Here is a 25571-nt window from a genome sequence, read left to right as displayed (position 1 = left end):
TAATGCATTTGGTTCTTTGATTGTGACGTCGATTGCGGCCAACTTTTTGGGCTGAGTCTTGGCTGTGTCGTAGGTGTAGCAGGACTATTCAGAATAATCTAGATGAGTGGAACTTTCGTCAATATCAAATTTGTTCTATTTTGATGTTTTTTGTATCCTTTAATAAATTAACCAATCAAAACCAAGATGCTCAGCATCGTTCAATCTAAAATCTGAACATGGGCAGCCGATTTTATCCAGAAGACCCAAGCCGCAATCCCCATGAACAAACCTTCCGAATCATTCAGAAACATGGTTCCACTGTTTCTGACAGTCCAACACCTGATTCAGTATCTACCCTATCGCATCATGCATGGCGGTGTATCTGAGGTCCGCCTAAGTCAGGTGTGGACCCTACGCGCCGATCCCCGAAAATCGCTGCAAGGGGCACATTCCACACGAGCTCAGGGCTGGTAGACCACACAGACCTCATATCTAAGACAGGCCCAATCAAATTCCAAGGGGCAAACTTTGGTGCTACCATTCAAGTCAATGCAGAGTAACTGTGTTCACGAAAAGGGACTTTGCTGCACGGAACTCCAACCTTGCGCTTCTCCAGCATCTTCCACGCTCCACTTCATGGCTGCTGGCTGCAGAGCAAATCCACTCTGCGTGACTTACATCTGCATGACTTACATCTACGTGATCTTGATCTAACCAAGTACCCCTTGACCCAGCCTCCATGGGGGTTCACCTCGTGCTGGATGTACCTCGGGTAGGATTGAACAGCCACGGCGTTCGGGGAGAAGGTTCGAAATTCCACAACCCCCGCCCCACAGTTGTTTAGGAAGAATGCGAGGCGTCGGATTGGTGGACGGATTTGTGGCTTTGTTTCTTGTCACCAAGGGGTGAAAACTCACGAGCTACGGGGACCTTAAGATTAGTTCAGCCGCTTGTCATGGTTCTTAAGTAGCTCCGAGAAGCCGAGACACTGAGCTGCTCAGCGCGAGCGACAGCTTGCTTGTCGGAAGTGAGGGCGAGGTGCTCGGACTATAACAGCCGACCCGAGGCCGACAGTGCCCAGCCTTCCTTTCCATTCAAGCCTGTGTGGCTGGGACAATACTTTCATCATTTACGGTAGGGAAGGAGTCTCTCTGAGAAGTAGATAGATTGGATTTCAACTTGCCGCGATCTGTATTTTCAAAATTGCGGTTGAATCCTGATTCGTATTTCCAGGTTTCCATCGATCGTGTTGCGGTGATTGACTCGATGCTCTGTCTTACCCGACGGACGCTCTGCAAGAATAGCTTCACATTTGAACATGGGTTCTGTTGAATGACATGGTGGAGAATCTACATCACATGTTTTGGAAATAGCCTACTTGGCTGAGAGTGAATAGGTCCCCGGTCAACTAACAACTGGAAGAGGACCTAAATTTCACGCATAATTACGGTCCATCCCAGAAGGGGAAGACAGACGAACTTAAGATGGTGTAAATGTGATGCCAGAAGCTTCGAAGCAACTACTAGATAACTTTCCTAGGGTACGACTGCAGACCCCAGTCAATACGTGATATCAGCCCTGGAGCACAGAGCCTCCCGCCACCCATTCGTACCTCAGACAAGCACTCGGGGAGCCGAATAGAGTCAAACAGTGCAGTGTCCCTTGAAACCTTTTATAGAAAAGGGGTGTGGTTTGTCTCAGTTAAAAGTGCGGGGTAATTTAGCCGATCATCTTGGACATCGGAATGAGCATCGGAATGAGCATCGGATGAGATTGAATGAGCCCGGAGAATGAGCGAAAGAAGAGATGAGGGAGAACGAGTGAGAGATAGCCAGCGATCGCTATACACCGGAAAGAAACGAGAATCACTGGTCCGGGACAGCGGAGACTTTAAGAAACGAGGATGGATCGACGAGCTTGGCGGACCCGGGCAGTTCATTTCCGGTTCGGGCCCACTTAAAGACCCGACCAGTCCCCTAGCTTTGGAATGTCCCTAGATTCCTTCCATGACGCACGAGACTTGCTGCAGGCCAGTTTTCAAAGTGGTTTCCGCGGCCCTTCTCAAGTCATAAAACCGAGTATCGCCGTCCGTCATGTCGGGCTCAACTCCAAACCAGTACGTCATGGCACCGGATCGCCATGCGGAGGTGAACGATCGAACCCTCAGGTTCTCCGAGGACGGTACTTTCCAGATCTCTGTCTTTGAGGATTTGCATTTCGCCGAGGGTAATTTCCGTCTCCAGCCCGGACTGCACCGTCCCGAGTATGCTGACCACATTCAGATGCCTCGAAGGATGTCAAGTCCAAAGGTGTTATGAATTATATCCTCGAGAAGGAACCTTCAGAGCTCGTTGTAATAAACGGGGACTTGGTCTCTGGTGAATTCACAAAAGCTTCCAACTCTAGTGAATATGTCCACGAGGTCGTGTCCCCTTTGGTCGATAAGGGTAAATTGTGGGCTTCGACGTACGGAAACCACGACTCGAACACGAATCTTTCTCCCCGACTGGATGTTTATGATCAAGAGAAGAAATATCCCAACAGCCTTACTCAGAGAAAAGTTTTCGCGCCCAAGGCTGGAATTACAAATTACTATCTGCCCGTCTATTCCCACAAGGCTCCGGAGAGCAGCACCCCGGCACTCATCTTGTGGTTTTTCGATTCAAGGGGGGGAAGTTATGCCACAAATCGCGATAAAGGCGTCAGCCCTGGGCCTAGAGGCGACTGGATTGATAAATCCGTATGAATATTCCCATAATGTTTTATCGATCCCTCACTGACTCAAGCAAGGTTGTCGATTGGTTCACGGAAGCAAAGAAGCACTTGTCCGCTGAGTACAGCCACACCATTCCGTCGCTCGCATTCTTCCATATCCCCGCTCACGCCATGCTTAAATACCAACAAGATGGGTTCGATTCTCGACGCACCCCCGGAATTAACGGTGAGAAAGTGGTGTCGCAAGGCTCCATGGACACCGCCTACTCGGGACAAGATCGCCGGTTCATGGAGTCCCTTTTGAATACCACCGGTCTGATGGCTACTTTCAGTGGTCACGATCATAAAAATGATTGGTACGTTCCCAGGAGTCGGGTTAGTGCTGCGGTCCAATTGCTAACCTCAACAGGTGTTTCAAATGGGACGGTCATACTGTTGACCAGGACCTGAAGGGTAATGGAATTAATATGTGCTACGGTCGGCACACTGGATACGGAGGTTATGGAGACGCAACCCGTGGTGCACGTCAGATTCTCCTGGATCAAGAGACGATGAAGGATGAAGTCAAGACCTGGATTCGGCTGGAAGATGGCACGATTTCGGCCCCGGTCACGCTCAATGCGACATACGGACAGGATAAGTATGCTAAGGTGAATCATAAGAGATCTTTCGAGAGTTCGGGAGCGCCTGGGTTCCATGATCACTCGGCTTTGCTTATGATGATCTGTTTCTGGCTTCCGATCTTGTCAATGTACTTGAGACGTTGATCGAAAGGACATGACCGTCATTTGTACCTTATCAAAGATGGTGGTGATCGAAATGCACTTGAATGTCCGTTATATACACAGAGCAAACGAATTTAAGGCCTTACGAGATGAAACTATCGAAATATAAATGGCAGGGTCAATCGTAGTAGGCATTTCGAAAGCAAACTGAGAAGAACGGTGGCTCTGCTGCGCGTATCTACAAATCAAAAGTCATTAGATTCTTCTATTCTTCTAAACTCTGTGATTGTCTACTGTGTCCACCGTTGCTTCTCGGGCGGGGGCCGCCTGGCCCTGAAGTCCCCATGCACTCTCTCCAATGCGCTTGCCGTAGAATTTGACGATATTGCCCACAGTGACAGGGCCAACAATGGTGTTGAGAAGAATGGCCCACACCGCAGTGATAAAGCCCTCCTCACTCACATAGGGTGTCTCGTTATATCCGATCTCTACAATCAAAAGTCCGATTTCTCCTCGCGCTACCATCGCCGAGCCAAGAAGGAGCCCCGCAAGTGACGCCGAGCCGTAGCCACTTTTCTTTTCTACCGCTCTTGAAGAGTCGCTTGTCTCGTCGGTGCTGTTTCTCTTTCCATGGTTGCTCATCGCCGGCGAACTCTCGCCGGGGGTAGGGGACTTTCGGGAACCGGTGAACTCGAATATGGGAATCCAGACTCCAACAACAAACTGCGTGGTGTATTAGCTTCCCTTCGGTGGGTATCGGAAGCGAACACGACTTACCTTGGCAACTGCCATGACAAGCGAGAATAGGATTCCTCTCCAAATTCGTTTCCCAGTCCACAGTCCCACAAAAGGAATCGCAAACCCAATGCTCGCAAAGAACAACGGCTCCATCAGATACTTCTGGGTATCCAATAAATAGAGTTCAAAGGTATGAACGAATGTAGGGCTCCTGTCAGGGTCTTGCTCGCCTTCTTCCCGGCTCATGACAACGAAAGGACCATCTGGGTGCTTGGTGGGCAAGTATGTGAGGAATGCGCCCGCGAGAAAAGCACCGAACAACACAGAAGTACCGGCATATGCCGCAATACTGATAAATGCCGACAGAACCAAGACCATCAGGATGATATTGGAGACGTGATCGTATTTGGCAAATGAATGCTCGAACCACCGACGAAAGACGGGCGCAAAGACCCACTTTGTAAGGATGGGCGTAAGGATCGCCATAGCTGCTGATGCCACTATGGGACGACCGATAATCCAGCCAAGGTTGACATGGCCTGCACCGGGGCCAGACAACTCTCCCAGATCACCGATGACGCTAGTAGTGTCATGTAAGTCCCAAATACAACGGCATTCAGCATATGAGTCCTTACCTGGCTAATACAAGACCAACCACATCGTCAATCACAGCCGCGCTCACAAGAATTGAGCCAACTCGAGTCTGGGAAAGGTCTACCTCCTTTGAAGCGGAGGATATAACCGAGAAGGTTGTGCCTAACGAAGTCGCAGATAGTGCAGATCCGATAATGAATGTCTCGACAGCGCCTAGGTGATGTTAGGCCGGTAAGTGACAGCATAGAACTAACTGTACATACCATATCCATACCCCAAATAAAGTACCAAGTACGAAAGGCCGATTGGGAATAGGACTCCCGTCGCAGCTCCCAACACACTGAAGAGGAAGTTTTGCTTCAAAAGATCAAGCCGTATTTGAAGTCCACCTATATTCAGTGTTAGCGCATCTTCACGGGCCCAACAAAAAGATACAATACCTTCAAAAATGATCAAAATCAATCCGACATATCCAATCGCGAGGAACGTCTGTTGCCACGGCCCTTCAAGAATATCTGCTAATGGTTTCCCATATATAATGCCGACGGCAATTTGGCCAATAATGCCCGCGCGAATCACTTTCGCTGAACACCACTCTGCAAACGATAGGAAAAAGAAAAATGAGATGATAATCAAAATCTCGACAACTGCAAGTCACAGTCAGTCCGTGCGTCAGTTCCACTAGTGGCAAGTACTTACTACCAGGCTCGTGGTATGCAAGGAAGCCTCCTGCCATCACAAGGCTTCGGTAAGAATTGATTCGATTGTGGTTGAGCTTTGAAGAATTAATCGAATCGCCTGCTGAAAAAATTCTTTCTTCAGCGTCAGTGTCTGGGCATTTTCTTGGGCTTCTTGGCCGTGGATGTGTATGACATCAGACCACGTGATATCTAGTTCCATGGGAAGTCGTCCATTTCCGTACATTTTGGGGTTAAACAGGCGTAGAAAAAACTAAAATATGGGAAAATATTTGGGAATTGAATGTGGATTCTTATTTAAAGGGGGTGTCGCCTTGTAATCACATTGCAACTGTTTGCCCGACTTCCAGATGTAACCCTTCGAGGACAGACCTGATATCTATTTCAACAATTCTGGCAACACGTACGATTCAGTGAAATTCCAAATCAATGATGAATCTTGCGTATGGAGAGCAGCCCCAGTGTACCATGTGTTTCTATGACCCTGCAGTGAGTAGAAATCTTTATAGAACCCGTTCGCAATTTTATCCCGAGACACCGTCAACTCGAATGGAGTATGACTTTTGAACGCCACAAACTCTGGATCACCCGATACATTCTCAGCGAACCCATTTGCCTGTAACTTCTTGATATATGAGAGAATTTGCTTTCGAACAAAACCATCCGGTACACTGTGCGGGCTACCGTATTTGACGTCGAAGACACCATGGATTGCCGTTGGAACAACATCATAGACACCGGGAAGCCTGGGAATGTTGTATGGCGTATCAGGGCTCACAGAATATGAGGTGAAGTTCGCTGGCAAGCCGGTATTCCTGACCAAGCTGGTGTAGTATCCGGAGTTCCCAAACTCGCGAAAAACATTCGCCTCGCGCGTGTCGAGAGCGAATCGGTTCATATTGTTGAGTTTTTGCGGAATGGCAATCAATAGCTTTTTCGCTATCACGACTTGGGTGCCAGTCGGGGTTTCAATATCGAGCTCGACTCCATGATCACCCCTGTATTGCGTGGATACCACTCGACTGCTCAAAAGTACATCGGACCCGAGGAGCTTCGTGGCGTGATCATAGATTTCGTAGTTATCTGAGCTCGTCGTCACCAGGAATCCACTTGAGATACCTTGGATAATGTCCAGTCCGAAATTCTTGAATACGTACAGCGTGGGCTGATCGAGAAAATTACCTAGACCTTGACCATATGAAAAGATCGTGTAGGTTGCATTTCCAATATCGGGGTATTTGGCAAGAAACTGGCCGAATGGCAGTAAAAAATCATCTGGAACGGGGTCGGGAAGGAAAAATCCCAACCCAATGTTTAGATACTTGGACAGTTGTTCCGCATACGCGATCAGCCCGGCAACGGGATTTGGTGCCTTGTACTTGACTGTCTGGCCGGTGTTTCCATCCAAGTAGTCTGGAGCAGACGAACGGGGACCTAGAACCTCAATGGCCCAGGAAACATTCAATCGATTGAAGTAGTCCTTGACAATTTGCATATCGTGAAATATTTCAACGCCGTAATCCACTGTTGTCCCCGTCACCGGATCCTGATAGGTGTTGACATGACCGCCTAGGATATTTTCTTTCTCGATCAGAACGACTGATTTGCCTTCATCGCGCAGTCTGACTGCTGAAAAGGTTCCTGAAGCGCCGCCTCCAATGATAGCAACATCGCGGATGATGGTGTTCACTCTGCACTGACCAAACGGCGCATGGAAAAAGAAAAGCGCGACTAAAGCCTTATGTGCTCGCGAAAACATGATCGTTGGATGACCACTGATCCACGCCGATCAGGGAAGTGCCTGTTAATCAGGTAAGTGAATGGTGGGATGGGTCCTACCTCGGTCATTTGTATAACATTAATTCGCTCCAAGGTTATAGTGAGAACTTCGTTTCCGTGAGGGTGTAAACAGGCGGGCACGGAAGTTATCTCATTTGTCGCTTCCAATTCAGGCCCACAATCTTGCCCCTGCATAGCATTGCTCATGCACTGTGATCGTGGCTACCGCGAGCCCCGCTTCCGAAATAAATCATTCGTGTTTCAAGTTTATTCGGAATCCGAAGTTGCAGCTACCTGTAGGAGCCACCAATCCGGCGGTGTTGTCGGGAAACATAAGACCCCGTGGTGGAGACGGGTTGTACTTGATCTTACATGTGTTCAGCAGACAAAGCAGGTGTTATGTAGCTGAGATTAGAATATTAATTGATGAGTTGTTCACCAGGGCCCTACTGCTGACCAGTAGATCCCCAGATCTAATTAAATTATCGTACAATCGAGGCGGGTGTAATATTTAAACGCTGTTTCCCGGGCCAGGATAATGGGGAAGCTGATCGACGGCGAGACCTACTCAGTCTTAATGGAATGCCGGGTGGTGAGTTTGGCCAATTAACTGGACTCATGGAGGTGTCTGCAAAAGCCTAGGCCAAGGGAATGAAGAAGTAAAAATTGCTTAGGAGACCGATAGACAGATGCCAGGATCCTATTTATTGAATTCTCTCTGATTTTAACCATATGCCGTGCATAGGCTTTAGTAAATGCCAGTGCACCTTTACGATCGTTTCTTGAAAACCAATTGGCATCCATCCTAATGAATGTTAGCGCAAGTCACGAAACGGGAATACGAGGTAAATGAATAGCAACTACATACCATTGGAAAAAGCGTCGCAAAGACTCTAATTTCCTCCGACTTCTCCGTAGCATGATGCTCCCAGTCAAGCTCCAGTGCCGCTTTGCCTATCATAGCAGCCATCGATAGTGGTACGTACCTCCTTGCGAGGCAGTCATGAGCCCCTGCACCAAAAACAAGCCAATTTTTGGTTTTGGATTCAGCGTCTCCGGAGATCCACCTATCTGGATCAAAGACATCGGGATTGGAGTAGGCATCCGGATCGTGTAGAGCTGGATAGCAGGACGGAATGATCATAGACCCCTTGGAAACGGTGTAATTGGGCGTGACCGGGAAGTCCTTTGTTGCAAGGTAAGGCACAAAGATGACTGGTGGTCTGTGGCGAAGGATCTCTTTGATGACCGCGTTGGTGTAGGTGAGCGACTCAAGCATGGGCAGATCGCATGATTTGTTCCTGTCACCTCCGCGCGCCGCCAAGTTCTCTTCTCGCAATTGACTGAGAACATCGGGTCGCTGGGCAATGACTTGGAATAGCCAGGTGGTAGCACTGCTGGATGCATCCTGGGATGCAAACAAAAACGTAAAAAGTGTTTCTCCGATCTCTTCGTTTGAGAATTCTCTGATCAAATTTGTCGGTTTCTCCACGTCTTTTTCTCCCTTGGCGACCCTTTCGTGATATCGATTAGACTCCATCATGTTGAGGACCCAATGGTCGACGATGCATGTGGGTGTCGAGTGCAGGGCCATTCTGTCCTTGCACGCCGCCGCACATTTCGCGAATTCGATATGCACCGCATCGGCTGCTCTCTGCCCCAGCCAGGGCTTGGTGTACGGAATGTAAATCGAAAGGGGGATGTTGACCAGTTCGAGGGCTGCGGTAGCCACATAAAAGTTATCGGTGATCTTCTTGACGGCATCCTGAGATATGTAGTCTCCAAAGAAGGTACGGCAGGAAATTGCGCAGTTGATTTCGCGGAACATTGTCATAAACTCCATGGGCCGTCCCTGATTTGCTTCGCTGGCCGCAACAAACTTGTCAAAATAGCGAGTGAACACTTTTTCTTGACCAGGGAGGTAAGAGGACAGAGCTCGATTGGTGAAGAGAGGCGTGAGCCCTCTCCTGTACTCGGTATGGGCTTTTCCCTGGAGGAACACCCAAGCCTTTTGGCCTAGAATGTTTTTGGCGATCGGAACTATGCATGGCTCCGCGTAAGTCGGAGATTTGAAAACTTTATGCGCTAAATCTCGATCGGAGATGAGAACGACGAACCTGATGGGCAATGAGGGATTAGCTTGTATTCTTTCCGAATTGGATGAGGGTGCATACTTGTGGAAAATGGATACACAACTGAGAGGCCCACTCGCCCATTGTGCAAGGTAAGATTCAAATTTTGGATTAATTGCTTGGAAAAATGGACCGGTAAGCGGGATTTTGAATGAGGGACCAACGATGGAACCCTTTCGTTTGAGGTAGATGACTAGACAGAAATGGAGTTAGGTAATTTATCCTACACACTCAACGCTCAAATTACCTTGATCATAGACAATAAGACCAGCCAGAAACGCCACGATATACTGCCAGGCAGACCAGTCTACAAGAAAAGTTGGAAGAGTGGTTTGCAATTGAAAAGTGCCAACAGGCCACGTTTGGGGTGGCTCAGGCCAAGAGGTAGAGATATTGACCCCAGTAGACATGTTGGAGTGTTAGGTGAAAAAGAAAACTTGAAAACTGCATTTGTCAATCCTTGGAAGAAACGCGTACTTAAGTACGATGTTGATCGCACAGATTCTCTCCTATCTACGTTACGTGATGCCATACAGATCACCTAACTGGGACTAGCGGAGCCTCAGACCGCGGCGTCTAGGCCTACTTGGGCCTAGTCTTCATTGTGCCTAGCACACTGCACGCTCCGCCATTCACCGCCCTCGGATTATTCGGGTCAGTCTCCACTAACTTGCGGTATCTAAGTCTCCTTTGCTTGTTTCCAGTCGTCCCAAAATGCGCCAAACCCTTCGTCGCTCCTGTACTGCATGCTCCAAATCAAAACAGAGCTGTGATCTCAATACGCCACGATGTGCTCGCTGCACTAGGCGCAAATTTCAATGCATTTATGCCAACGAGCCCACAAGATCGCTGGATGGATCCAACAGTTTAACCAATTACAGATTTGAGTCTTTAGACCCTTTCGATTCGTATCCCCAGACGAGGCTTCCTCGGGAACATGTGCAACGTCTTATTCATAGTTGTATGCAGGTCTTAATCGACGGGCAGTGAACATTGACTTACCATTTCAGTTCTCCACAAGATTGCTTTTCAATATTATCCTCTCGACTTGAACGCGACCTCGAACCCGTTTATCGTCTCTTGGTGGCCACTTGCTTTGGGAGACCCTGCACTCTTTCACGTCTCGTTACAGACAGCGTGTCTTGATGAGGAACTGCTTGCCCAGAAGGGCTTCCAAAGCTCTGAAATCCTCATGGCTGACTCAGTGGCTTTACTCCGACGTAAAATTGGGAACACGTCACTGGCTGCTCAGGATGGAACTATGAACTCCGTCATCACCCTAGCCACGATTGAAGTAAGATACTCTCTTGAGCTTGCCGTCCTTTTACGCCTAAGCTAATCATCCAAATTTCGAAATCCTTAGTACGGAAAGGGTAATAATGAGATTGCCGAAATGCATATCGACGGAGTGAAAAGACTGGTGGACATGCGAGGTGGTATCAACTCAGTGCGGCAAACTAGCCCCTTGACTGCGAGGATGGTCAGCTGGTCAGTCGCTCCTTGATCGCCCAGAGGATATAGTGCTCACATGTCTAGGGTATCGATGCTTATCATGGGCCATCCTCAATTTAACACACAAAACGATTCCGGCATTGGGGATGGGATACCTCCGATTCCAGAATGGCAGTTAAATCCAACCATTGATAATGAGTTGCAAGAGCTCACAATCATTGATGTCGACTATGAAGTGAGCAATGTTTTTATCCGCCTTCGGAATGTCTTCCAACAGACCCAAAATACGCAATTAACCACTACACAACTCCACGACCTCACATCCTTCGTCATACATCGACTTTTACCCAAAGTTTCAGACAAAGCAGCCCCTGCACCGCCACCGATCTCAGAGTGCATTCGTTATGCAATTATACTTTACATGTTTGTCATCCAGGGACCGACTTATTACTCACATGCCATAATCTTGAACACCATCGTCACCCACCTTAGGGAGAATCTCAAATGCCTAGACGCGGCGCCTCGTGTTTATAATTCACTTGACGTCTGGCTTCTTACGATTGGAATGGTGGCGTCTACTGGCACAGGTCATTACCAGTGGTTTATGGAAAAAGCATGTGATGTCTCTGCTGTTCTACAACTATCTGATTGTGGAGACGCCCTCACCCGCACTAGGATCATTTTATGGTTGGAAACAACGCAGACCGAGATAATTTGTCGACATCACTGGGAAGCTGTTATTGGCACTGAAAGGCGAATATTACCGTCGGAATTTACCTGTACCTCATCGGACAGCCATAGTCCCGGAGTTTTATGAATACAAATTTCAGTCATAAAAATTGGCTCACCCCAAGCTTTCTAGCCTAGTTAACCTAGTGTTCAGGTGTAATTACCAAACTGACACCAAACAGAATGTGACCTGGGTTATTGGTGCATCATATAGTTTGTATTGCATGTTATGACAGCAGACCAGGTGATATTCAAACAAAACCATATCCATGAGATAGAAAGGGGTAGTTTTGAGATTATTTGATCAAACTGCCATCCTATTTCAATCTCAATGCCCGGCTCCTTTACCTTCTGAATTCCAAAGTATCCCAGCTGTGAACCCAAAATTTGCAAAAGGAAAAAGAAAAAAAAAAAGAATCAGAACGGTGGACATAGCCTGCTATCTGCTGTATCTATTTTGAGGGGCCGGTCTAGCGTATGCCTGTTCCTGAGCAGCGTTGTTGGCCGCAGATTTCCTCCAGTATTCCAGCGCATCTGCAGAGGCTCGTCTAACCATAAGCTGCCATGTTTATTAGCGACAGCCCATAATATTGGGATGATATTCAATTCCATGCGACGTACCCATTTAAGTCCTCCTTCTAGAGAGTCAATGTTTGTGGTCTTGCCTTTCGCCATATCTTTATTCGCCTTTTTTATTTTTTGTCGATTGGTTCGACTGGCCAGACCTCGACCAAGCTGGGCGATTGGATCATTGCGACCGTTCTGCTGAAACGGTGGCAGTACTCGGGAAAGAGGAGCAATGAGGTCGCCGAAATATGCTTGTCTTTCTTCTGGTGATATACCGTAGAAGTTTGGTCGTCTAGAGCCTTGGGAGGCTAGGCCGACCTCGGCGTTGACGTCTTCCGTTTTCCCAATACTAAGGACGTTAGGGCACTAGCCGAGGCAGAGAACGATATAGGTCTGAAGCTTACCATATCTCGAGACCTTTTGGTAGGAAGAGCTGTAGATTTGCACTTGAGAGAATCTGATTGACAGCAGATGCGTGGCTGACCGCTGAGCCAAGTCCGACGCCAATCTGCCCGACCATGAGACCAATACCAGCGGCGCCGGGTCTGTAGAACAATGCATCAGTAAAAGTAGGATAGGTGTTATGCGGCAAGCGAGACTCACAAGAAAAATCCAGCCATATTCGCTCCCTTTTGGAAAATTTGATGCTCCGGATTAGGGATTATGGCAACATTAATGGCGTCCAGTAGTCCTATGAACTCGTGTTCAGAAATGCCGTATTGGCTGAGTTCCATAGTGTATCCTCGAAGAAAGGGTTGTTCATGTCCGTAGGCGATCTGAGGCAGAGCTAGTGGACGGAAATTGGCATCTCTTCGAAGTCCCATGTCTCCAGCTCGGCTCATATCGTAGGACTGCCCTTGATATTCATTCCCGGTATCATATGCCGCAGTTTCGTAGCGAGGAGGCAGATCTGAATACTGGGCTCGATCATCGTTATACCACTGTTGCATTTGGTCAGGAGGCGGCCCGACCACTGACGTCTGATATCCAACGGCGCAATTGTCTTGTGTAAAAGACTGGCAACTAAGTTCTCTGGGCCTCGCTGGTCCTAGAGATCCTCTGATTCGCCCCTGCTTCTCATCTGGTGATGAGTTCCGCTCATCGTCATATTCTGTGTAAGAAGCATATCCTTGGTCAAGAGACGGTGATTGACGGTAGGCTGAAGGTGAGACCCAAGCGGCGTTGCGGTTGCTGTTCTTGTTGCCGAAAGGCAGTCTCGGTCCGGACAAGCCATTGTTCACTTGGTTGGCACCAAGGGCCGAGCCAATAGCGTCACGTAGCAAGCCCATGATAAAGATTATGGATGTCAATGTGACTGGGAAATATGAAATAGTATTGATCGTTAGAGTTGACATCTGGGAGTCGCTATCTATTATATATTCGAATTTACACGCACTGCAAGAGCATATGACCTAAGATAATCCGTCTCGCCTCAGCCACTTGACATTGCATTCAAGATACTCTTTGCCTTCCATAATAGGCAGGCATTTCGATATGAATTTGAAGCCGCGCCTGCAGGTGCGGAGCACGAAACCTAATGCGACCGAAGGCCGATTCCTTACATGGTCCTAGGTTCTCCATTATGAAACTCCGGGGGGCTGAGTTTACCCCGGGGCGGCCGTTAAAGTGGAAAAATCGAAGCATTGATTGGCATTGCCACCGGATTTTCGCGCATGCGATTAGAGTTTCATCCATTTAAGGCAAGTCTTAAGCATTTCCTAATTCGGTCGCGGTGCCACGAATTGGTTACCTAACCAAGTCACTATTGCCACTACCCGTTTCATAGAAACCCAGGAATCAAAACCGGAATGTTAGGACCCTGAACACTAGTACTGAGGGCTTAGCCGATTCATTCAACGTTCATAACGTAGGGATAGCTGCTCGGCTAAATGGTGGAACTAATGGCACAGGAGGTGGGTCACGAATACATAAAGGCGTCTTGGCACCCCCCAGCCTGGAGACCAACAGGCACGGGAGATGTTTATGGAGAAGTGATGTTTACTTTCTTGTAAAAGCTGCTTATAAATTTCATACAAGTCGTAAATCAAGAAGAAAGACTTTGATGATCTCACATTCATGGTTACTCGGATCTTTCGAAAGGTCTGTCTCGGTTAAAAGGCTATACCGAGGTCTCTTGTCTGTACTGTGAAACAAGATGCCCGGGTACATGGATGATAGCCGCCATTCACTTTTAAGGGTAGTAATGCATACCGCAGTTTTCCACTTGAGCACAACTCAAAATGAGTGAAAGCAAGCTGTTGCCATTGCCTGTTTGCCAGATAGATCCGGTGCAGAAGAGCCCTGCAGACTTCAAGTACCCAAGATGGTTCGGAGGCTCTGCCTCATGTATGGCAGTGGCTGTTTCGCATCCATTCGACCTCAGTAAGAAATTCTGAAATCTGTAGCATAACACAAAAAACTAACGGATGCAACAGTCAAAGTTCGAATGCAAACAGTGCCGAATGGCGATAAGCAGGGGTCAATACGAACCGGAATTCTCGTTGTTCAAAGTGAAGGGATTAAGGGCCTCTACCGTGGCATTTCAGCCGGTTTCATGAGATCATGTTCGTTTTCCAATGACCAAAATCCAGTCAAAAATATTAACAATTTCCAGTGACATATGGGACTGCTCGTATTGCTATTTATGAAGAGCTGAAAAAGTCCGCAACCACTCCCGACAAGTCTCTGTCCGTTCCGGCACTGGGCACGATGGCTGCTGTTTCAGGCTTTATTGGTGCGATATTTGGCACACCGTCCGACATTGCGAACATTCGTATGCAAAATGATAAGTCCTTGCCGATGCAACACCGTCGAAACTACCGACATGTATTTGATGCATGGTATCAAATGAAGCGACATGAGGGTTGGAGAGCTTTCATTCAAGGCATTTGGCCTAACTGCTTCCGCTCCGGTATTATGACAGCAAGCCAGCTGGCATCTTATGATGCTTTCAAGCGACTTCTCCAGAGCATAGGTGATACGACGGAAGAGAGGCCCTTGATTCATTTCTCTGCCTCATTGCTGGCTAGTTTGATAGCAACTACAGTCTCAAACCCTATGGATGTTATCAGAACCCAGTTAATGAGTTCTTCTAAAAAGGTCTCGGTCTTAACAATTGTGCGAGGGCTATTCGGTGCTGAGGGGATTCGGTGGATATTTCGCGGTTGGACACCTAGTTTCGTTCGCCTCGGGCCCCAAACAATTGCAACCTTGGTAGCTTTGGAACAACACAAGCGACTTTACCGCAACTGGGTCGCGGGAGAAAGATTTAGCACCTGAAATGGTTTTATTTCCATCGAAATACATGCAATTAGTATCCTAGGAATAGACAGAGGTATTTCTTTTCTTTTATTTTTCCCCTTCGGCGTTCGGAAATCGGTATCTTTGGGGTTACACGCAACCTTTTGCAATTCAAAGAAAAGAAAAGCACAACCGAAGCCGAGTTACGATTTTTGCATATAAAGGGGGAATTGATACTCCCACCACCCCCATTTACCAGAACTCAGATAAGTAAGGCCCTACTGAGACCTCAGTGGGGTGCGTAGGTCAGTGCTCAGTAGGGTGTACCCTTTTTTCTTTAGCAGAACTCAGGTCAGTAGGGTGTACCCTTTTCTCTTTGGCAGAACTCAGGTCAGTAGGGCCCTACTGAGACCTCAATGGGGTGCGTAGGTCAGTGCTCAGTAACTTAGGGTGTCCCCCCTTTTTGCTTATATAAGCAGTATAATGGTAACTTTGAAAAATGTGGTATCTATGGGCTGACATTCCTGAATCGCCTATCTTTTGTTTACCCTGTGCTTGGCTCTTGCCATTTGCCTCTTCAACCATGGAGTAGTACGTATCAACCTGGTGGCAGCATCTCTCTACTCGGGTGCAGTATCTTATAGATACTGCGCCTATTTCTATTGAGCAGGACCCTCCAAGAGAGATAGACGAAGAGCTTTTTGATCTAACCGATGAGCATATCTTTCATCGGCGCAACTCAGCACAGATAAATATATATCTTCCTAGTCACTAATACTTCTACTAGTAGCTAACTAGTAACTAATTAATAAATTACTTGGCATGTTGAGCAGCTAGCAACACTATTAATAGATGCGTCTACAATTGCAATTTCTTCTGTTGAAATTGAGTTTGTGCTTCTAATTCCAGAGTATCCAAGCATCCATCCTGCTGGGTTACATACACGGTGAATCTCCGCTATATGTCATTTTGACGGGTAACAACCATGTCTCATGGGTTAGGGGTGGTGGGAGTATCAATTCCCTATAAATGTTGGTTGACATAATACTTTCTTGTTGGTGCGCCAAAGAAATATAATTGTAGCTAAGGATGTCGGAACAAACTAATCCCTCGCTCGCAATGCCTGGCAGAGTAAAGTCACAACACCAAGACCTAATAGCACGGAATTAGGATGTTCATTTCATTGCCGTCTTCAATCTAGCCCTTGGAATGCTACCTGTAAGGAGCCAAGGAAAAGGGTGCGCATTTTTCTGTTACTCAGCGAACCCACCCCTGCATTATCCGCCCCGATATCTCTTGGTAGTGCACCCCGACCGTTTCCCCGAAAAGGGATGCAGTGTTTTTATTCTATTCCATATTCCGTGATAGGATTCTCCACATTTTGACACATCTGACATGACAATCGATGGGACTACTGGTGGACTGATTTTTTGAGCTTGGGCGCAAGAATCCTTTTAGAAGGGTTTCTCGAGTTCCATGGGCGTAATCGTACAGCGGCGTTACCTGGCAGTTAAGGGATGGCATGGGGCCATGAAAGGCGGCTATGGGACCTGGAATTTGATCATCCTTGAGAAAACTGAGACTAATAGCTCGATGTTCCGCCCTATCCACCTATTTCATTCTCTGTTCAACGGCGTTGAATCAACAGGTCTATATACTGCTGTCACGATACAAATCATGAATAAGAGCTAGTCCTTGAATACTTGTGGCGCACTACAGGCAAAGAACCTCATTACTAAGGAGCAAAGTAACTGAGACCTCGCATTCTTGAACTATATTTAAAGCAATACAAAAGGATATTCGGAGGCGCTATCCTGGGAAGATCAGGCTTTAAACAATGGAAGGATACGAAGATCTTCCATCTCGTCCAACTAGCCTGAATGTAGAGCATCATCTACCTGATATGCACCAAGAATGCCCCAAATTCATTAGACAAAATCTCACAGTGCCTTCCACCTCTTTACAAATAATTGAGGATATACGTAGCATTTTGCTTGCTGGAATGGCTTGGTAATACCTTATCTCTTTCAAGGTTTACATCACAGTCCCTGCAATTTTCCACATACAATAGACTGGCAGCATCTCAAGATTGATATGCTATAATAATATCAAAAAGTAAACTTAGTTTATGGTAGACCTGTGGGCGATTCCTATCCCTGGAGGTGTTACCTTCTGAACGCATCTTACTGATGCTGTTTTAAGGTTAAATGCCGTTGATCCCAGCCGAATCTCAACCAGGGAGGGGCTTTCCTGCGTAGGTGCAGATCTCTCGGGGATATTTTCCGTTACATTCTTGTTCCTGACCGGTATGTGGCTGACGGAAAGTTTCGCTAGATCGAAGTTAAAGATCAAAAATGTTGCTTTCTTGAAAACAACCCCAGACTGGCGAAAGATTTAAGAGGCTCCGTCGCTGCGAAAATCACCTTTCCGTTCCTTCCCACAAACTCTTCTGAACACTGTCAGGTATGGTCTTCCCAAGTTCAGATTTTACCATTCTCACCTTGCTGACAAGATTTTCAACGAAATCAGAATTCAATAAACATTTCAAAGTCATCACACATCCCGCTACAATCCAAGTCCACCGGCCATTATGAAGTTCTTCATTGCTGTTTTGGCTCTTGCCGCCACTGCCATTGCTAGCTCCCTCTCCGAAGACGGCGCCAAAATCTGCGGCGAAGACCAAACAGTTGTCTGCTCGGGCAATGGCGTGGGTAAATTGATCTCCTTGGGCAGTGTGGGCGAAGGCATTGCTGGCGAAAGCTGCTCTCCAGGTAACATTTACTGCTGCTCGAAGAAGTATGTGAGCGAGGTATGTTTTTTTGAATCAAATCCATGCAGTAGCACGAATGCTTATAAAAAAACTTTTAGTTTGGCCTTGTCGACGTTGGTCTCAATCTGCAGTGCACCCTCAACCGCGTTGGGTAAAAGGACTACGGGAGTGGTAGTAGATGCATACTTTCACTCAATCATTCTATTGAATGGCATTGCAGTAATCATAATGATAGATGCACTCGCCGCTGGGAGGAAATACTGTTTTAATGTACTTTTAAAGTGAAATTTACCTAATTACTCGTAACAACTTTCATGCACTTAGAGTAGTGACTTTGAATGGACTCTGATAACCAGGAAGTATTTCTGGCTTTGAAAAGTGATAACGGATGATCTTTGCCTGTCCGTATGGAATCCACGGGTGTTAACAAGAAAAATGTCAACTTATATATTGGAAAGGGGCTTTGACTAGATAATCCTATTGTGTTCGAAGTGCTCTAACGAGGCGGACTTTTCATTTCGTATGCTGATGAAAATTAAATCTTCTCGATTGTGTATCTCGATAACCCGATCATCAATTAAATACTTGAACGCTGTTTCCCAGGAAAATTAAATACTCCGTGTATCTGGCGCATGTGTCTTGCCAAAGAATCATGTCGTGTAAAGTTTCGATAGTGATTGCAAAGCTTACACTCCCATAGTGTCCTCCTTGAGCTGTGAACAGTTCGTTTGTGACGAAGCACACAGTCATGGCGGGAGAAAACAGAGGTACAAGGCTCGCCGTTCAAGGGATTGATGTATCCACACTTGAGCATCTCAACCTGGGGACTGTCTGGCCTGTCAATTGCAGGGCTGGATTCCGTTATCGTCGGAGGATGATCTGGTCGTCCGTGCCAGTTTGGAATTTGAAATTGAGGACTGTAACAAGTGTTAGCAAGGTCCAATTTGATAATCTGAGTAGGGCCCGAGTAGGGGCGGAGAGGCATTCAAGAGCGAAATTTGAACACGGTCAACTTACGATTGCGACCAGCAAGTCCCCGTATTGGCTGATTGGGTACCCCGAAATCGAAGTGCGGGGGTATGGAAATAGGGAATGGGCATTCTCTGCGTCGAATTGTCTTGTGGAGGGGGAGTGGCTTGTTGTATGGGCAACATGCGCGTGAGTTCTTGGTGGAGAATCGAGTTGATGGAGGGGAGGCTTTGTCTCTTTTGCAATGAAGGGCGTCCTAAGCTGTTCCTTTCCCCATCACTTGACTCATAGTTCTTCTGGTCGGGATGGGTGGGTAACATTTCAAAGCTATAATGAGGCTCCCGGGACTCCAAGGCCCTGTATGGTGACATGGTCGTAGAGCCCAGCGGAGTGCTGAATGAGCATTCAGCCCGTGTAGCGCGGTGTAAGAGTCGCCAATAGTTCGGAACAAGACGAAAGACACCTATCGGCTGAGGAAGTCATGGGAAAAGAAATTAACGCGAAATCGAAGTCATGGTCAATTCAGAAGGTGCTGAGGAATGTGAATGGGTCAGTTTTAAGACCTTCATGGGATCCTGGGATACCAAAATTCCGTGACGTAAGCTATAACTTCAGAGACAAGATGTTCGTTATTTGATGATTAGCGGTCGTCTGAAATGCATGGGGAGGGAGGGCGATGGCGAATAAATCGTTTTCTGTTACTCGGGTGTCGACGCGCCCGTCACCACAACCATCAAAAGTACGAGAACTGAGTATGAGAGGAACAAATAACCTTTTTCCGGCGAATTTCTCGCCCCAAGTCATCAAAATACGACGAGTGCACCGAGCGCGGAGCCTCCAAAAGTGATACTGATTAAATCAACTTCTACGTTGCGCTCTAAATGTATGGGTGTGTGATTCTTGCAAGGGGTTTCTTTCCCAGCTTGAGCCAAACACGGGCTATAACTATGAGCGTTGAATTACACTAATGTTCTGCTTCTGGCAACAGCTAAGTACGGTTCCTATGACGGAGATGAAGAAAGTGGCCGCATTAGACATAGTCTGCCACGGGTCTAGAACAAACCCCCCACCCGGCCCCTTTCCCCGACTAATCCAATCGAACGATGTGAATACCGACCTATTCCTAGATATCTGGAATCCAACGATTTCGTCCTGACATGTAGCTGTATAAGGTTGAGACTCTGTCGGTTTATGCAAAAGTTCAGCTTTGTCGGAGAATGCACCCGTGCACCCCCTTGGGTACACCGTATTAACCCATCCCGGGAGATGTGAAGTAACTGGTGCCTGCTTTTTGTGGTATCTTCCGTAGTCCTATGCCAATTTAATATCTCAAAATTCTCATTCCCTTGTCGTCCTGTTATTGCATTTCTCTGCTCTGCAGGTTTTCTTTTTCTTTTTTCTTTTTTTTTTTCTTGTAGCTACCTTCGGACTTGTTTTGGGCAATGTGTGACAGGGAATTTGGAGAATATGACAGGTCAAATTACAGTTTGCAAAACGGCTGTCAGTTATATACGCATTCAGAAACGAAGTAAATGGTTCAGCCCTATCAGTCCCATTCGATTGGACGGAAACATCAGCCACTGTCATAGCCATGATACGGTTACATTTTCCGACCAATAGATACGTAAGGAATGCAGCCACATTTTACTGCACCATTCCTCGGCAGACTCGACCTTCCCCAATTTATTGTACCAGATAAAATCAATTCGCAACGGGGATTCTCGGTTCCATTCCATTTCAGAAAATAACAATCAAGTCTATAGTATGAAGGTTAATGGGTGTCACCCGCAACAATTAAAATAAAAAGAACTCGAAAATGTTCCTTCATTTCGAGTCCGTTGATCACTGCTCTAGAACATACCACTACCAAGAGCAGTGTCCACCGTCCACGCGCAAATCAGCGCCCGTCATAAAGCTGCTACCATCTCCCAGCATCAACAGTACCGGGCCACGGAACTCGTCGACCGTGCTCAGGCGGAACAGCATGTTATCGCCAACCCACTGGCTCTCCATACCCGGCTTTTGCAGTGCCTCCGCAGTCGCCGCAGTCCGGATATAACCAGGAGAAAGAGAATTGACTCGTATGAGCGGCATCCCAACTCGAGATCCCCACTCAGCAGCCAAGGAGCGTGTCAATTGGTGCACGGCAGCCTTCGAGGCATTGTATCCAGCAGTATCTACGCCCTTGTTGGAGACGTACCCACTCATGCTGGCCACAAAGACCATGCTTCCGGTTGTGTTTGCCTTGCTCAACTCCCTGGCAGTTGCCTGTGCGATAAGGAAAGTACCAGTGACATTGATATCGAGGACCCGGCGGAAGGAAGAGGCTGGGAACTCGGTCGACGGTCCGTTGCGAGATAGACCTGCGCAGGTGACAAGGCCCTTCAAAGGGTATCTCAGTGTGGGAATGAACTTTGCGAACGTTGCTGCGACTGCATCTTCGTCGGTGACATCGAGAGGGTAATACGAGAGCTGACGCTCGTATTTCTTTGCAGCGGCTTCGACTTCACCTGGCGGGACGTGTTTGATTAGAATGCCGATGATGAGGAGCGTGCAGTAGGATACTGACCCCAGTTTGTAGCCGTTGGTGTTTGGGCGAGATCGAGACAAACCACATCGGCGCCGCTTTCGCAAATGGCGATTGCAAGCGTTGTTCCTAGGAATCCCGTCGCACCGGTGACTAGAACCGTGAATCAACGGGAGAACGCGGCAAAAGTGACCAGGTTCTCACTTATGACGGTCCGGTTGTCTAGACGGAAGAGCTCCGACACAGGCCGTGCGGGGTCTCCTTGAGATGGTTTGGCCTCGCGATGTTCGAGCGCGTGAACGTTGCCGTCGCTGCGGTTGCTCATGATGAAAGTCCTTTGCGAGATGAAGTGAATCAAGAGGAGACTTTGTCAGCTCCAGCAGCAAAAGTCTCATGCGCTGTCACAGATTAAATTATCGTAGTTTTGTATGTCATACAGCTTCCCACCTTGGCTCCGAACCCCGCATATCCACTTTAATTCTGGGCAAATGAAGTCGGTGTAGACACGGATCGTCATGCAAGCCCAACCTTCACAAAATCCTAACCCCAGTACCGTGGTATGATCAAAGGAAAGCTCATTTTGTCATGATTCAGACAATATTAAATAAAGCCGGCTGAGCCTGCTCATAGTAAATTGAAGACAGGCCGGTTGGGCTCGCGACTTCAAAGGAGATTCAGGAAATCCTCGATTGCCAGCTTCGGTCAACATCATGACCTGAGCAATACCGATTGAATTATGGAATCTTCTTGTAAATTCTCCCCTCATCCTATCACTATACATCTATGCGATGATCGTGAATAAAGAATACGAGCGCATGGAGTCTCCACCTGTCCTGGACTGGACAGACGATGGATTCGGACGGGGTGTATGTGTCTATATTTTGATGCTCGTGGGGTTCAATCTGATGTATGACTACCTTTACTGGCTAATTGGTACCATCAATCGTGACGGTGGTGACATTATTCGTCTAAGCGTCGTTCTTCGAGGTGTTGAAAGTGAAGGCCAAGTCATATCATACGGAATCAAGTCGATCGACACTTTCCCTCTCTCCGGCGCCGAGGTCGTGAACCTGTCATTATCCCTTCAGCCTTTGTTATTTGGAATGTTGGGATTTTTGACGGTGTCAAAGTGCATGATATACAACAGGACGAAGCCATGGATGATGAGAGGGGGAGCGTTGGAAGTGTAGATGCTCGCAGCCACTCACCAGACATGATGGAGGCGGGCGGACTAAAGTCAGATGATTGAAACTTGCTTTGTAACTCTCTTAACTCCTCGTGGAAATTTGAATGCGACAAAAAAAACAAACTAGCCAGTTCAAGCGTTTGAACGGATGATAATCACTACTGAGAATGGAAAATGTTGATCCCGTCCCTGTCACATTTTGGATCTGTTGCACCTTGGGGTAATCCTCCGCAAACATGTGGGTCGGCCGTTTGGCGCTTCATACATGAAACCAACAAGCTACGATATGGATTGTGACACAGTAGTGCTTCATTACTATAGGGATGGTAGTCACCTAAATGACCCGCCAAGTCCGCCTACCAAAGATACGTCGTATGATGCTAACCCACTCCCCACTTAAATTTCGAGAAAATATTCAAAGATAGCCTTGCTCATTGGAAAGCTAATGATGCTAGCATACCTAGGTTAACGGCCAATTTGCATGAGAGACCACTTTGACCCCACCTCCATAACGAGCCCCGCGTGCGTCTCCGAAGTGAACAATACTCTTCCGTGTCTCAGGTTGTTTGCGCCACAGTTCCCGTATGTGGCCATCAAAACCTTTTAACCAGGAAACATATTTCAAAGTCATCTTCATATCATGTTGAAAGAGAGAAAAAATCAGCAGCTACGGGGCATACCTGCTCAATTTCATGCCCACAAACGTGGGCCGATCCTCCCGAGTGGAGCCTTTCAGGCGTGCTTTGCAAAGCGGGACGTTTTCCGGGCCGCGCTCCACTTGACTTACAGGCAGCCTTTAGCCCCCTCTTCCCCGTTGAGCGTAGCAACAGACGATTCTGAGTCGTGGGCGACAGAGAGGATCCCGCCAGGCGACCCGCCGCATTTCAACGCCCAATCATCATTGCTGCCCAGGTCATGGCCATGCACCGACGGTGGAAAAAAATGCTACTCTACTCTGGCACATCCGAGGTCACAATTGTTTTTAAAACTACTCTGTGGCCTTTTCCTTGATCTTCGGATTCAGTTCCAACAACAAGAGACAGACGGCTTCGGTTTCCATGCACCATGGTCGATGAATCGATTGCGCCCGTTGGTTTCCCCTGACCGCTCCTCGCTTCACTTCTCACACGCGGTAGGACCCGGACTTATATTCCACTCAACATTCCTGTTATCCCGATGATTGGCAGTCGTAAAGTTTTCCGGCTCAATCAGGACAATGAAGATCGCTGAATGACTTCTAGGGAAACAACTTCGATCGGCTCCTCGATCTATCGCGGTCTAATGCAAAATGGCCGACGGTAATGTTTTCCCCCTCGGTCGTGTGACCACAGCTCATAGCAACTCTGCAGGTACCAGACACTCAGCAACAAGGAATATCTGTATGCAACCGATATACAAACTTTGAATGAACGGTTTGAATATTAACCAACCGAAACAGTATCCCGTCCGACGATCAGATGTTCGAAACCTACGAGGCCGGGTAAGCACGACCGCATCTGCAGATGCCTCAATCTCATGGCTAAAAGTGTCCAGTCACTTGGTGGGACTTGTATTGGACTCGCACAGAGAAAATCCTTTGTTTCGATCGCCGATAGGACATAAGCCTAAGCACATCCTCGATATTGGGACGGGCAAGGGTAACTGGGCTATGTACGTGAAAGAAGACGTTTGCCTATCGTCGTGCTGACCTAGTCGTAGCGATGTCGCAGATATGTTCCCCGAGGGTAAGCTTTCACTTTTCGCCCAATGGAGATTTACTCCAGGGCTGTAATGTTGACACAATTTAGCAACCGTTCGCGGAGTGGATCTCTTCCCGCCTCCCGTCACTTGGATGCCACCGAACTGTGTGTTGGAGGTGGACGACATCCTTAACGAGTGGACATGGCGCGAGCCCTTTGATCTGATCCACATGCGAATTATGATCGGCTCATTCGACCCAACGGAGTGGGAACGAGTCTACAAGACGTGTTATGAGTAGGTTTCCCTCGCATCACACAAGGTCATTCTCTTTCTAACATGCGCCAAGCCACCTTCGCCCAGGAGGCTGGATCGAACAAATTGAAGCCAGTCCCTTCATCTTATGCGATGACCAAAGCTTACCCCTTGACAACGTCCTCCGAAGCTGGGGTCCAAATGTCTCGGGCTGCGGCGAGCGTGCGGGGCGGCATCTCGATGCCATTGACACGATGAAGGAGAGTATTCGCAAAGCCGGCTTTGTTGAGATACATGAGCAGCCCTACAAGTGGCCCATTGGTCCCTGGGCCCGCGACCAGAAATACAAAGAGGCTGGCACCGTCAATTACCAGCACTGGTTGTCCGGTATGGAGGGATGGTCCATGTGGTTGCTCACGAAGTTTGGTACCCCCGAACCTTGGACAAAGGACGACGTTCATGTGTACGTTGCAAAGCTACGTGCTGAGCTCAAAAACCCACATTTCCACATCTATCAAAGAGCGTGAGTATCTCCAGTGATTAACTTTGGACGACCGTAACTAATGGCACTGATGCAGGCGGCGTGTGTGGGCCCGCAAGCCTATGCCGAATGAAGTCCCAGGCAAAACTGTCGAGAAAGAAATCAAGGTCGAGGATGATTGAAGCATTCTCATCGCACTAGTCAGCACATAACTCCATTTATCCACGCCCAAGCCTAGCTGGGGATATCTAGACTAGAAACCCAGGGGTGTACATAATTTCACCAATGTATATGCCACGAATCACGATTATTTTTATCTACCGATATTTTGCTTTGACTTGATTGAATCCAAAAG

At 47.6% G+C, this 25571-nt stretch overlaps 10 protein-coding genes across 10 annotated transcripts; 5 read left to right on the top strand and 5 right to left on the bottom strand.

The window, feature by feature from the left end:
• Nucleotides 1–2075: 2075 nt before the first annotated feature.
• N7498_000608 (metallophosphoesterase family protein) lies at nucleotides 2076–3464 on the top strand (the record flags this gene model as incomplete). Its single annotated transcript, XM_058447671.1, has 4 exons — nucleotides 2076–2208; nucleotides 2265–2722; nucleotides 2773–3053; nucleotides 3107–3464. 4 exons carry the CDS (start codon nucleotides 2076–2078, stop codon nucleotides 3462–3464), a joined length of 1230 nt encoding a protein of 409 aa, XP_058313082.1.
• Nucleotides 3465–3600: 136 nt separating this feature from the next.
• N7498_000607 (cation:proton antiporter) lies at nucleotides 3601–5490 on the bottom strand (the record flags this gene model as incomplete). Its single annotated transcript, XM_058447670.1, has 7 exons — nucleotides 3601–3660; nucleotides 3717–4145; nucleotides 4200–4740; nucleotides 4796–4967; nucleotides 5018–5143; nucleotides 5195–5401; nucleotides 5454–5490. 7 exons carry the CDS (start codon nucleotides 5488–5490, stop codon nucleotides 3601–3603), a joined length of 1572 nt encoding a protein of 523 aa, XP_058313081.1.
• Nucleotides 5491–5831: 341 nt separating this feature from the next.
• N7498_000606 (amine oxidase, flavin-containing superfamily) lies at nucleotides 5832–7211 on the bottom strand (the record flags this gene model as incomplete). Its single annotated transcript, XM_058447669.1, has 1 exon — nucleotides 5832–7211. The coding sequence occupies one exon, from the start codon at nucleotides 7209–7211 to the stop codon at nucleotides 5832–5834; it is 1380 nt and encodes a 459-aa protein (XP_058313080.1).
• A 789-nt stretch (nucleotides 7212–8000) lies between these two features.
• N7498_000605 (Cytochrome P450 61) lies at nucleotides 8001–9773 on the bottom strand (the record flags this gene model as incomplete). The annotated part of the gene is made up of 4 exons (XM_058447668.1): nucleotides 8001–8036; nucleotides 8100–9348; nucleotides 9406–9556; nucleotides 9611–9773. The coding sequence occupies 4 exons, from the start codon at nucleotides 9771–9773 to the stop codon at nucleotides 8001–8003; spliced, it is 1599 nt and encodes a 532-aa protein (XP_058313079.1).
• Nucleotides 9774–10077: 304 nt separating this feature from the next.
• On the top strand, nucleotides 10078–10867 carry N7498_000604 (Zn(II)2Cys6 transcription factor; the record flags this gene model as incomplete). The annotated part of the gene is made up of 3 exons (XM_058447667.1): nucleotides 10078–10324; nucleotides 10374–10657; nucleotides 10727–10867. The coding sequence occupies 3 exons, from the start codon at nucleotides 10078–10080 to the stop codon at nucleotides 10865–10867; spliced, it is 672 nt and encodes a 223-aa protein (XP_058313078.1).
• A 1116-nt stretch (nucleotides 10868–11983) lies between these two features.
• On the bottom strand, nucleotides 11984–13400 carry N7498_000603 (uncharacterized protein; the record flags this gene model as incomplete). Its single annotated transcript, XM_058447666.1, has 4 exons — nucleotides 11984–12103; nucleotides 12166–12460; nucleotides 12516–12656; nucleotides 12715–13400. 4 exons carry the CDS (start codon nucleotides 13398–13400, stop codon nucleotides 11984–11986), a joined length of 1242 nt encoding a protein of 413 aa, XP_058313077.1.
• Nucleotides 13401–14351: 951 nt separating this feature from the next.
• On the top strand, nucleotides 14352–15390 carry N7498_000602 (uncharacterized protein; the record flags this gene model as incomplete). The annotated part of the gene is made up of 3 exons (XM_058447665.1): nucleotides 14352–14493; nucleotides 14547–14675; nucleotides 14726–15390. The coding sequence occupies 3 exons, from the start codon at nucleotides 14352–14354 to the stop codon at nucleotides 15388–15390; spliced, it is 936 nt and encodes a 311-aa protein (XP_058313076.1).
• A 2551-nt stretch (nucleotides 15391–17941) lies between these two features.
• Nucleotides 17942–18276, top strand: N7498_000601 (uncharacterized protein; the record flags this gene model as incomplete). Its single annotated transcript, XM_058447664.1, has 2 exons — nucleotides 17942–18160; nucleotides 18220–18276. The coding sequence occupies 2 exons, from the start codon at nucleotides 17942–17944 to the stop codon at nucleotides 18274–18276; spliced, it is 276 nt and encodes a 91-aa protein (XP_058313075.1).
• Nucleotides 18277–20953: 2677 nt separating this feature from the next.
• Nucleotides 20954–21942, bottom strand: N7498_000600 (short-chain dehydrogenase; the record flags this gene model as incomplete). The annotated part of the gene is made up of 3 exons (XM_058447663.1): nucleotides 20954–21600; nucleotides 21660–21770; nucleotides 21822–21942. The coding sequence occupies 3 exons, from the start codon at nucleotides 21940–21942 to the stop codon at nucleotides 20954–20956; spliced, it is 879 nt and encodes a 292-aa protein (XP_058313074.1).
• A 1856-nt stretch (nucleotides 21943–23798) lies between these two features.
• Nucleotides 23799–25398, top strand: N7498_000599 (class I SAM-dependent methyltransferase; the record flags this gene model as incomplete). The annotated part of the gene is made up of 10 exons (XM_058447662.1): nucleotides 23799–23892; nucleotides 23940–23992; nucleotides 24045–24101; nucleotides 24153–24182; nucleotides 24242–24283; nucleotides 24337–24453; nucleotides 24502–24527; nucleotides 24591–24777; nucleotides 24830–25258; nucleotides 25314–25398. The coding sequence occupies exons 1-10, from the start codon at nucleotides 23869–23871 to the stop codon at nucleotides 25396–25398; spliced, it is 1050 nt and encodes a 349-aa protein (XP_058313073.1). The 5' UTR covers nucleotides 23799–23868.
• Nucleotides 25399–25571: the final 173 nt, after the last annotated feature.

The sequence above is a fragment of the Penicillium cinerascens genome (genome assembly GCF_028974065.1).
Source record: "Penicillium cinerascens strain IBT 15544 chromosome Unknown contig_16_segment0_segment0, whole genome shotgun sequence".
NCBI classification, from domain to species: Eukaryota; Fungi; Ascomycota; class Eurotiomycetes; order Eurotiales; family Aspergillaceae; genus Penicillium; species Penicillium cinerascens.
Note: the sequence above shows the minus strand (reverse complement) of the source record. Positions and strands in the feature narration are given on the sequence as shown.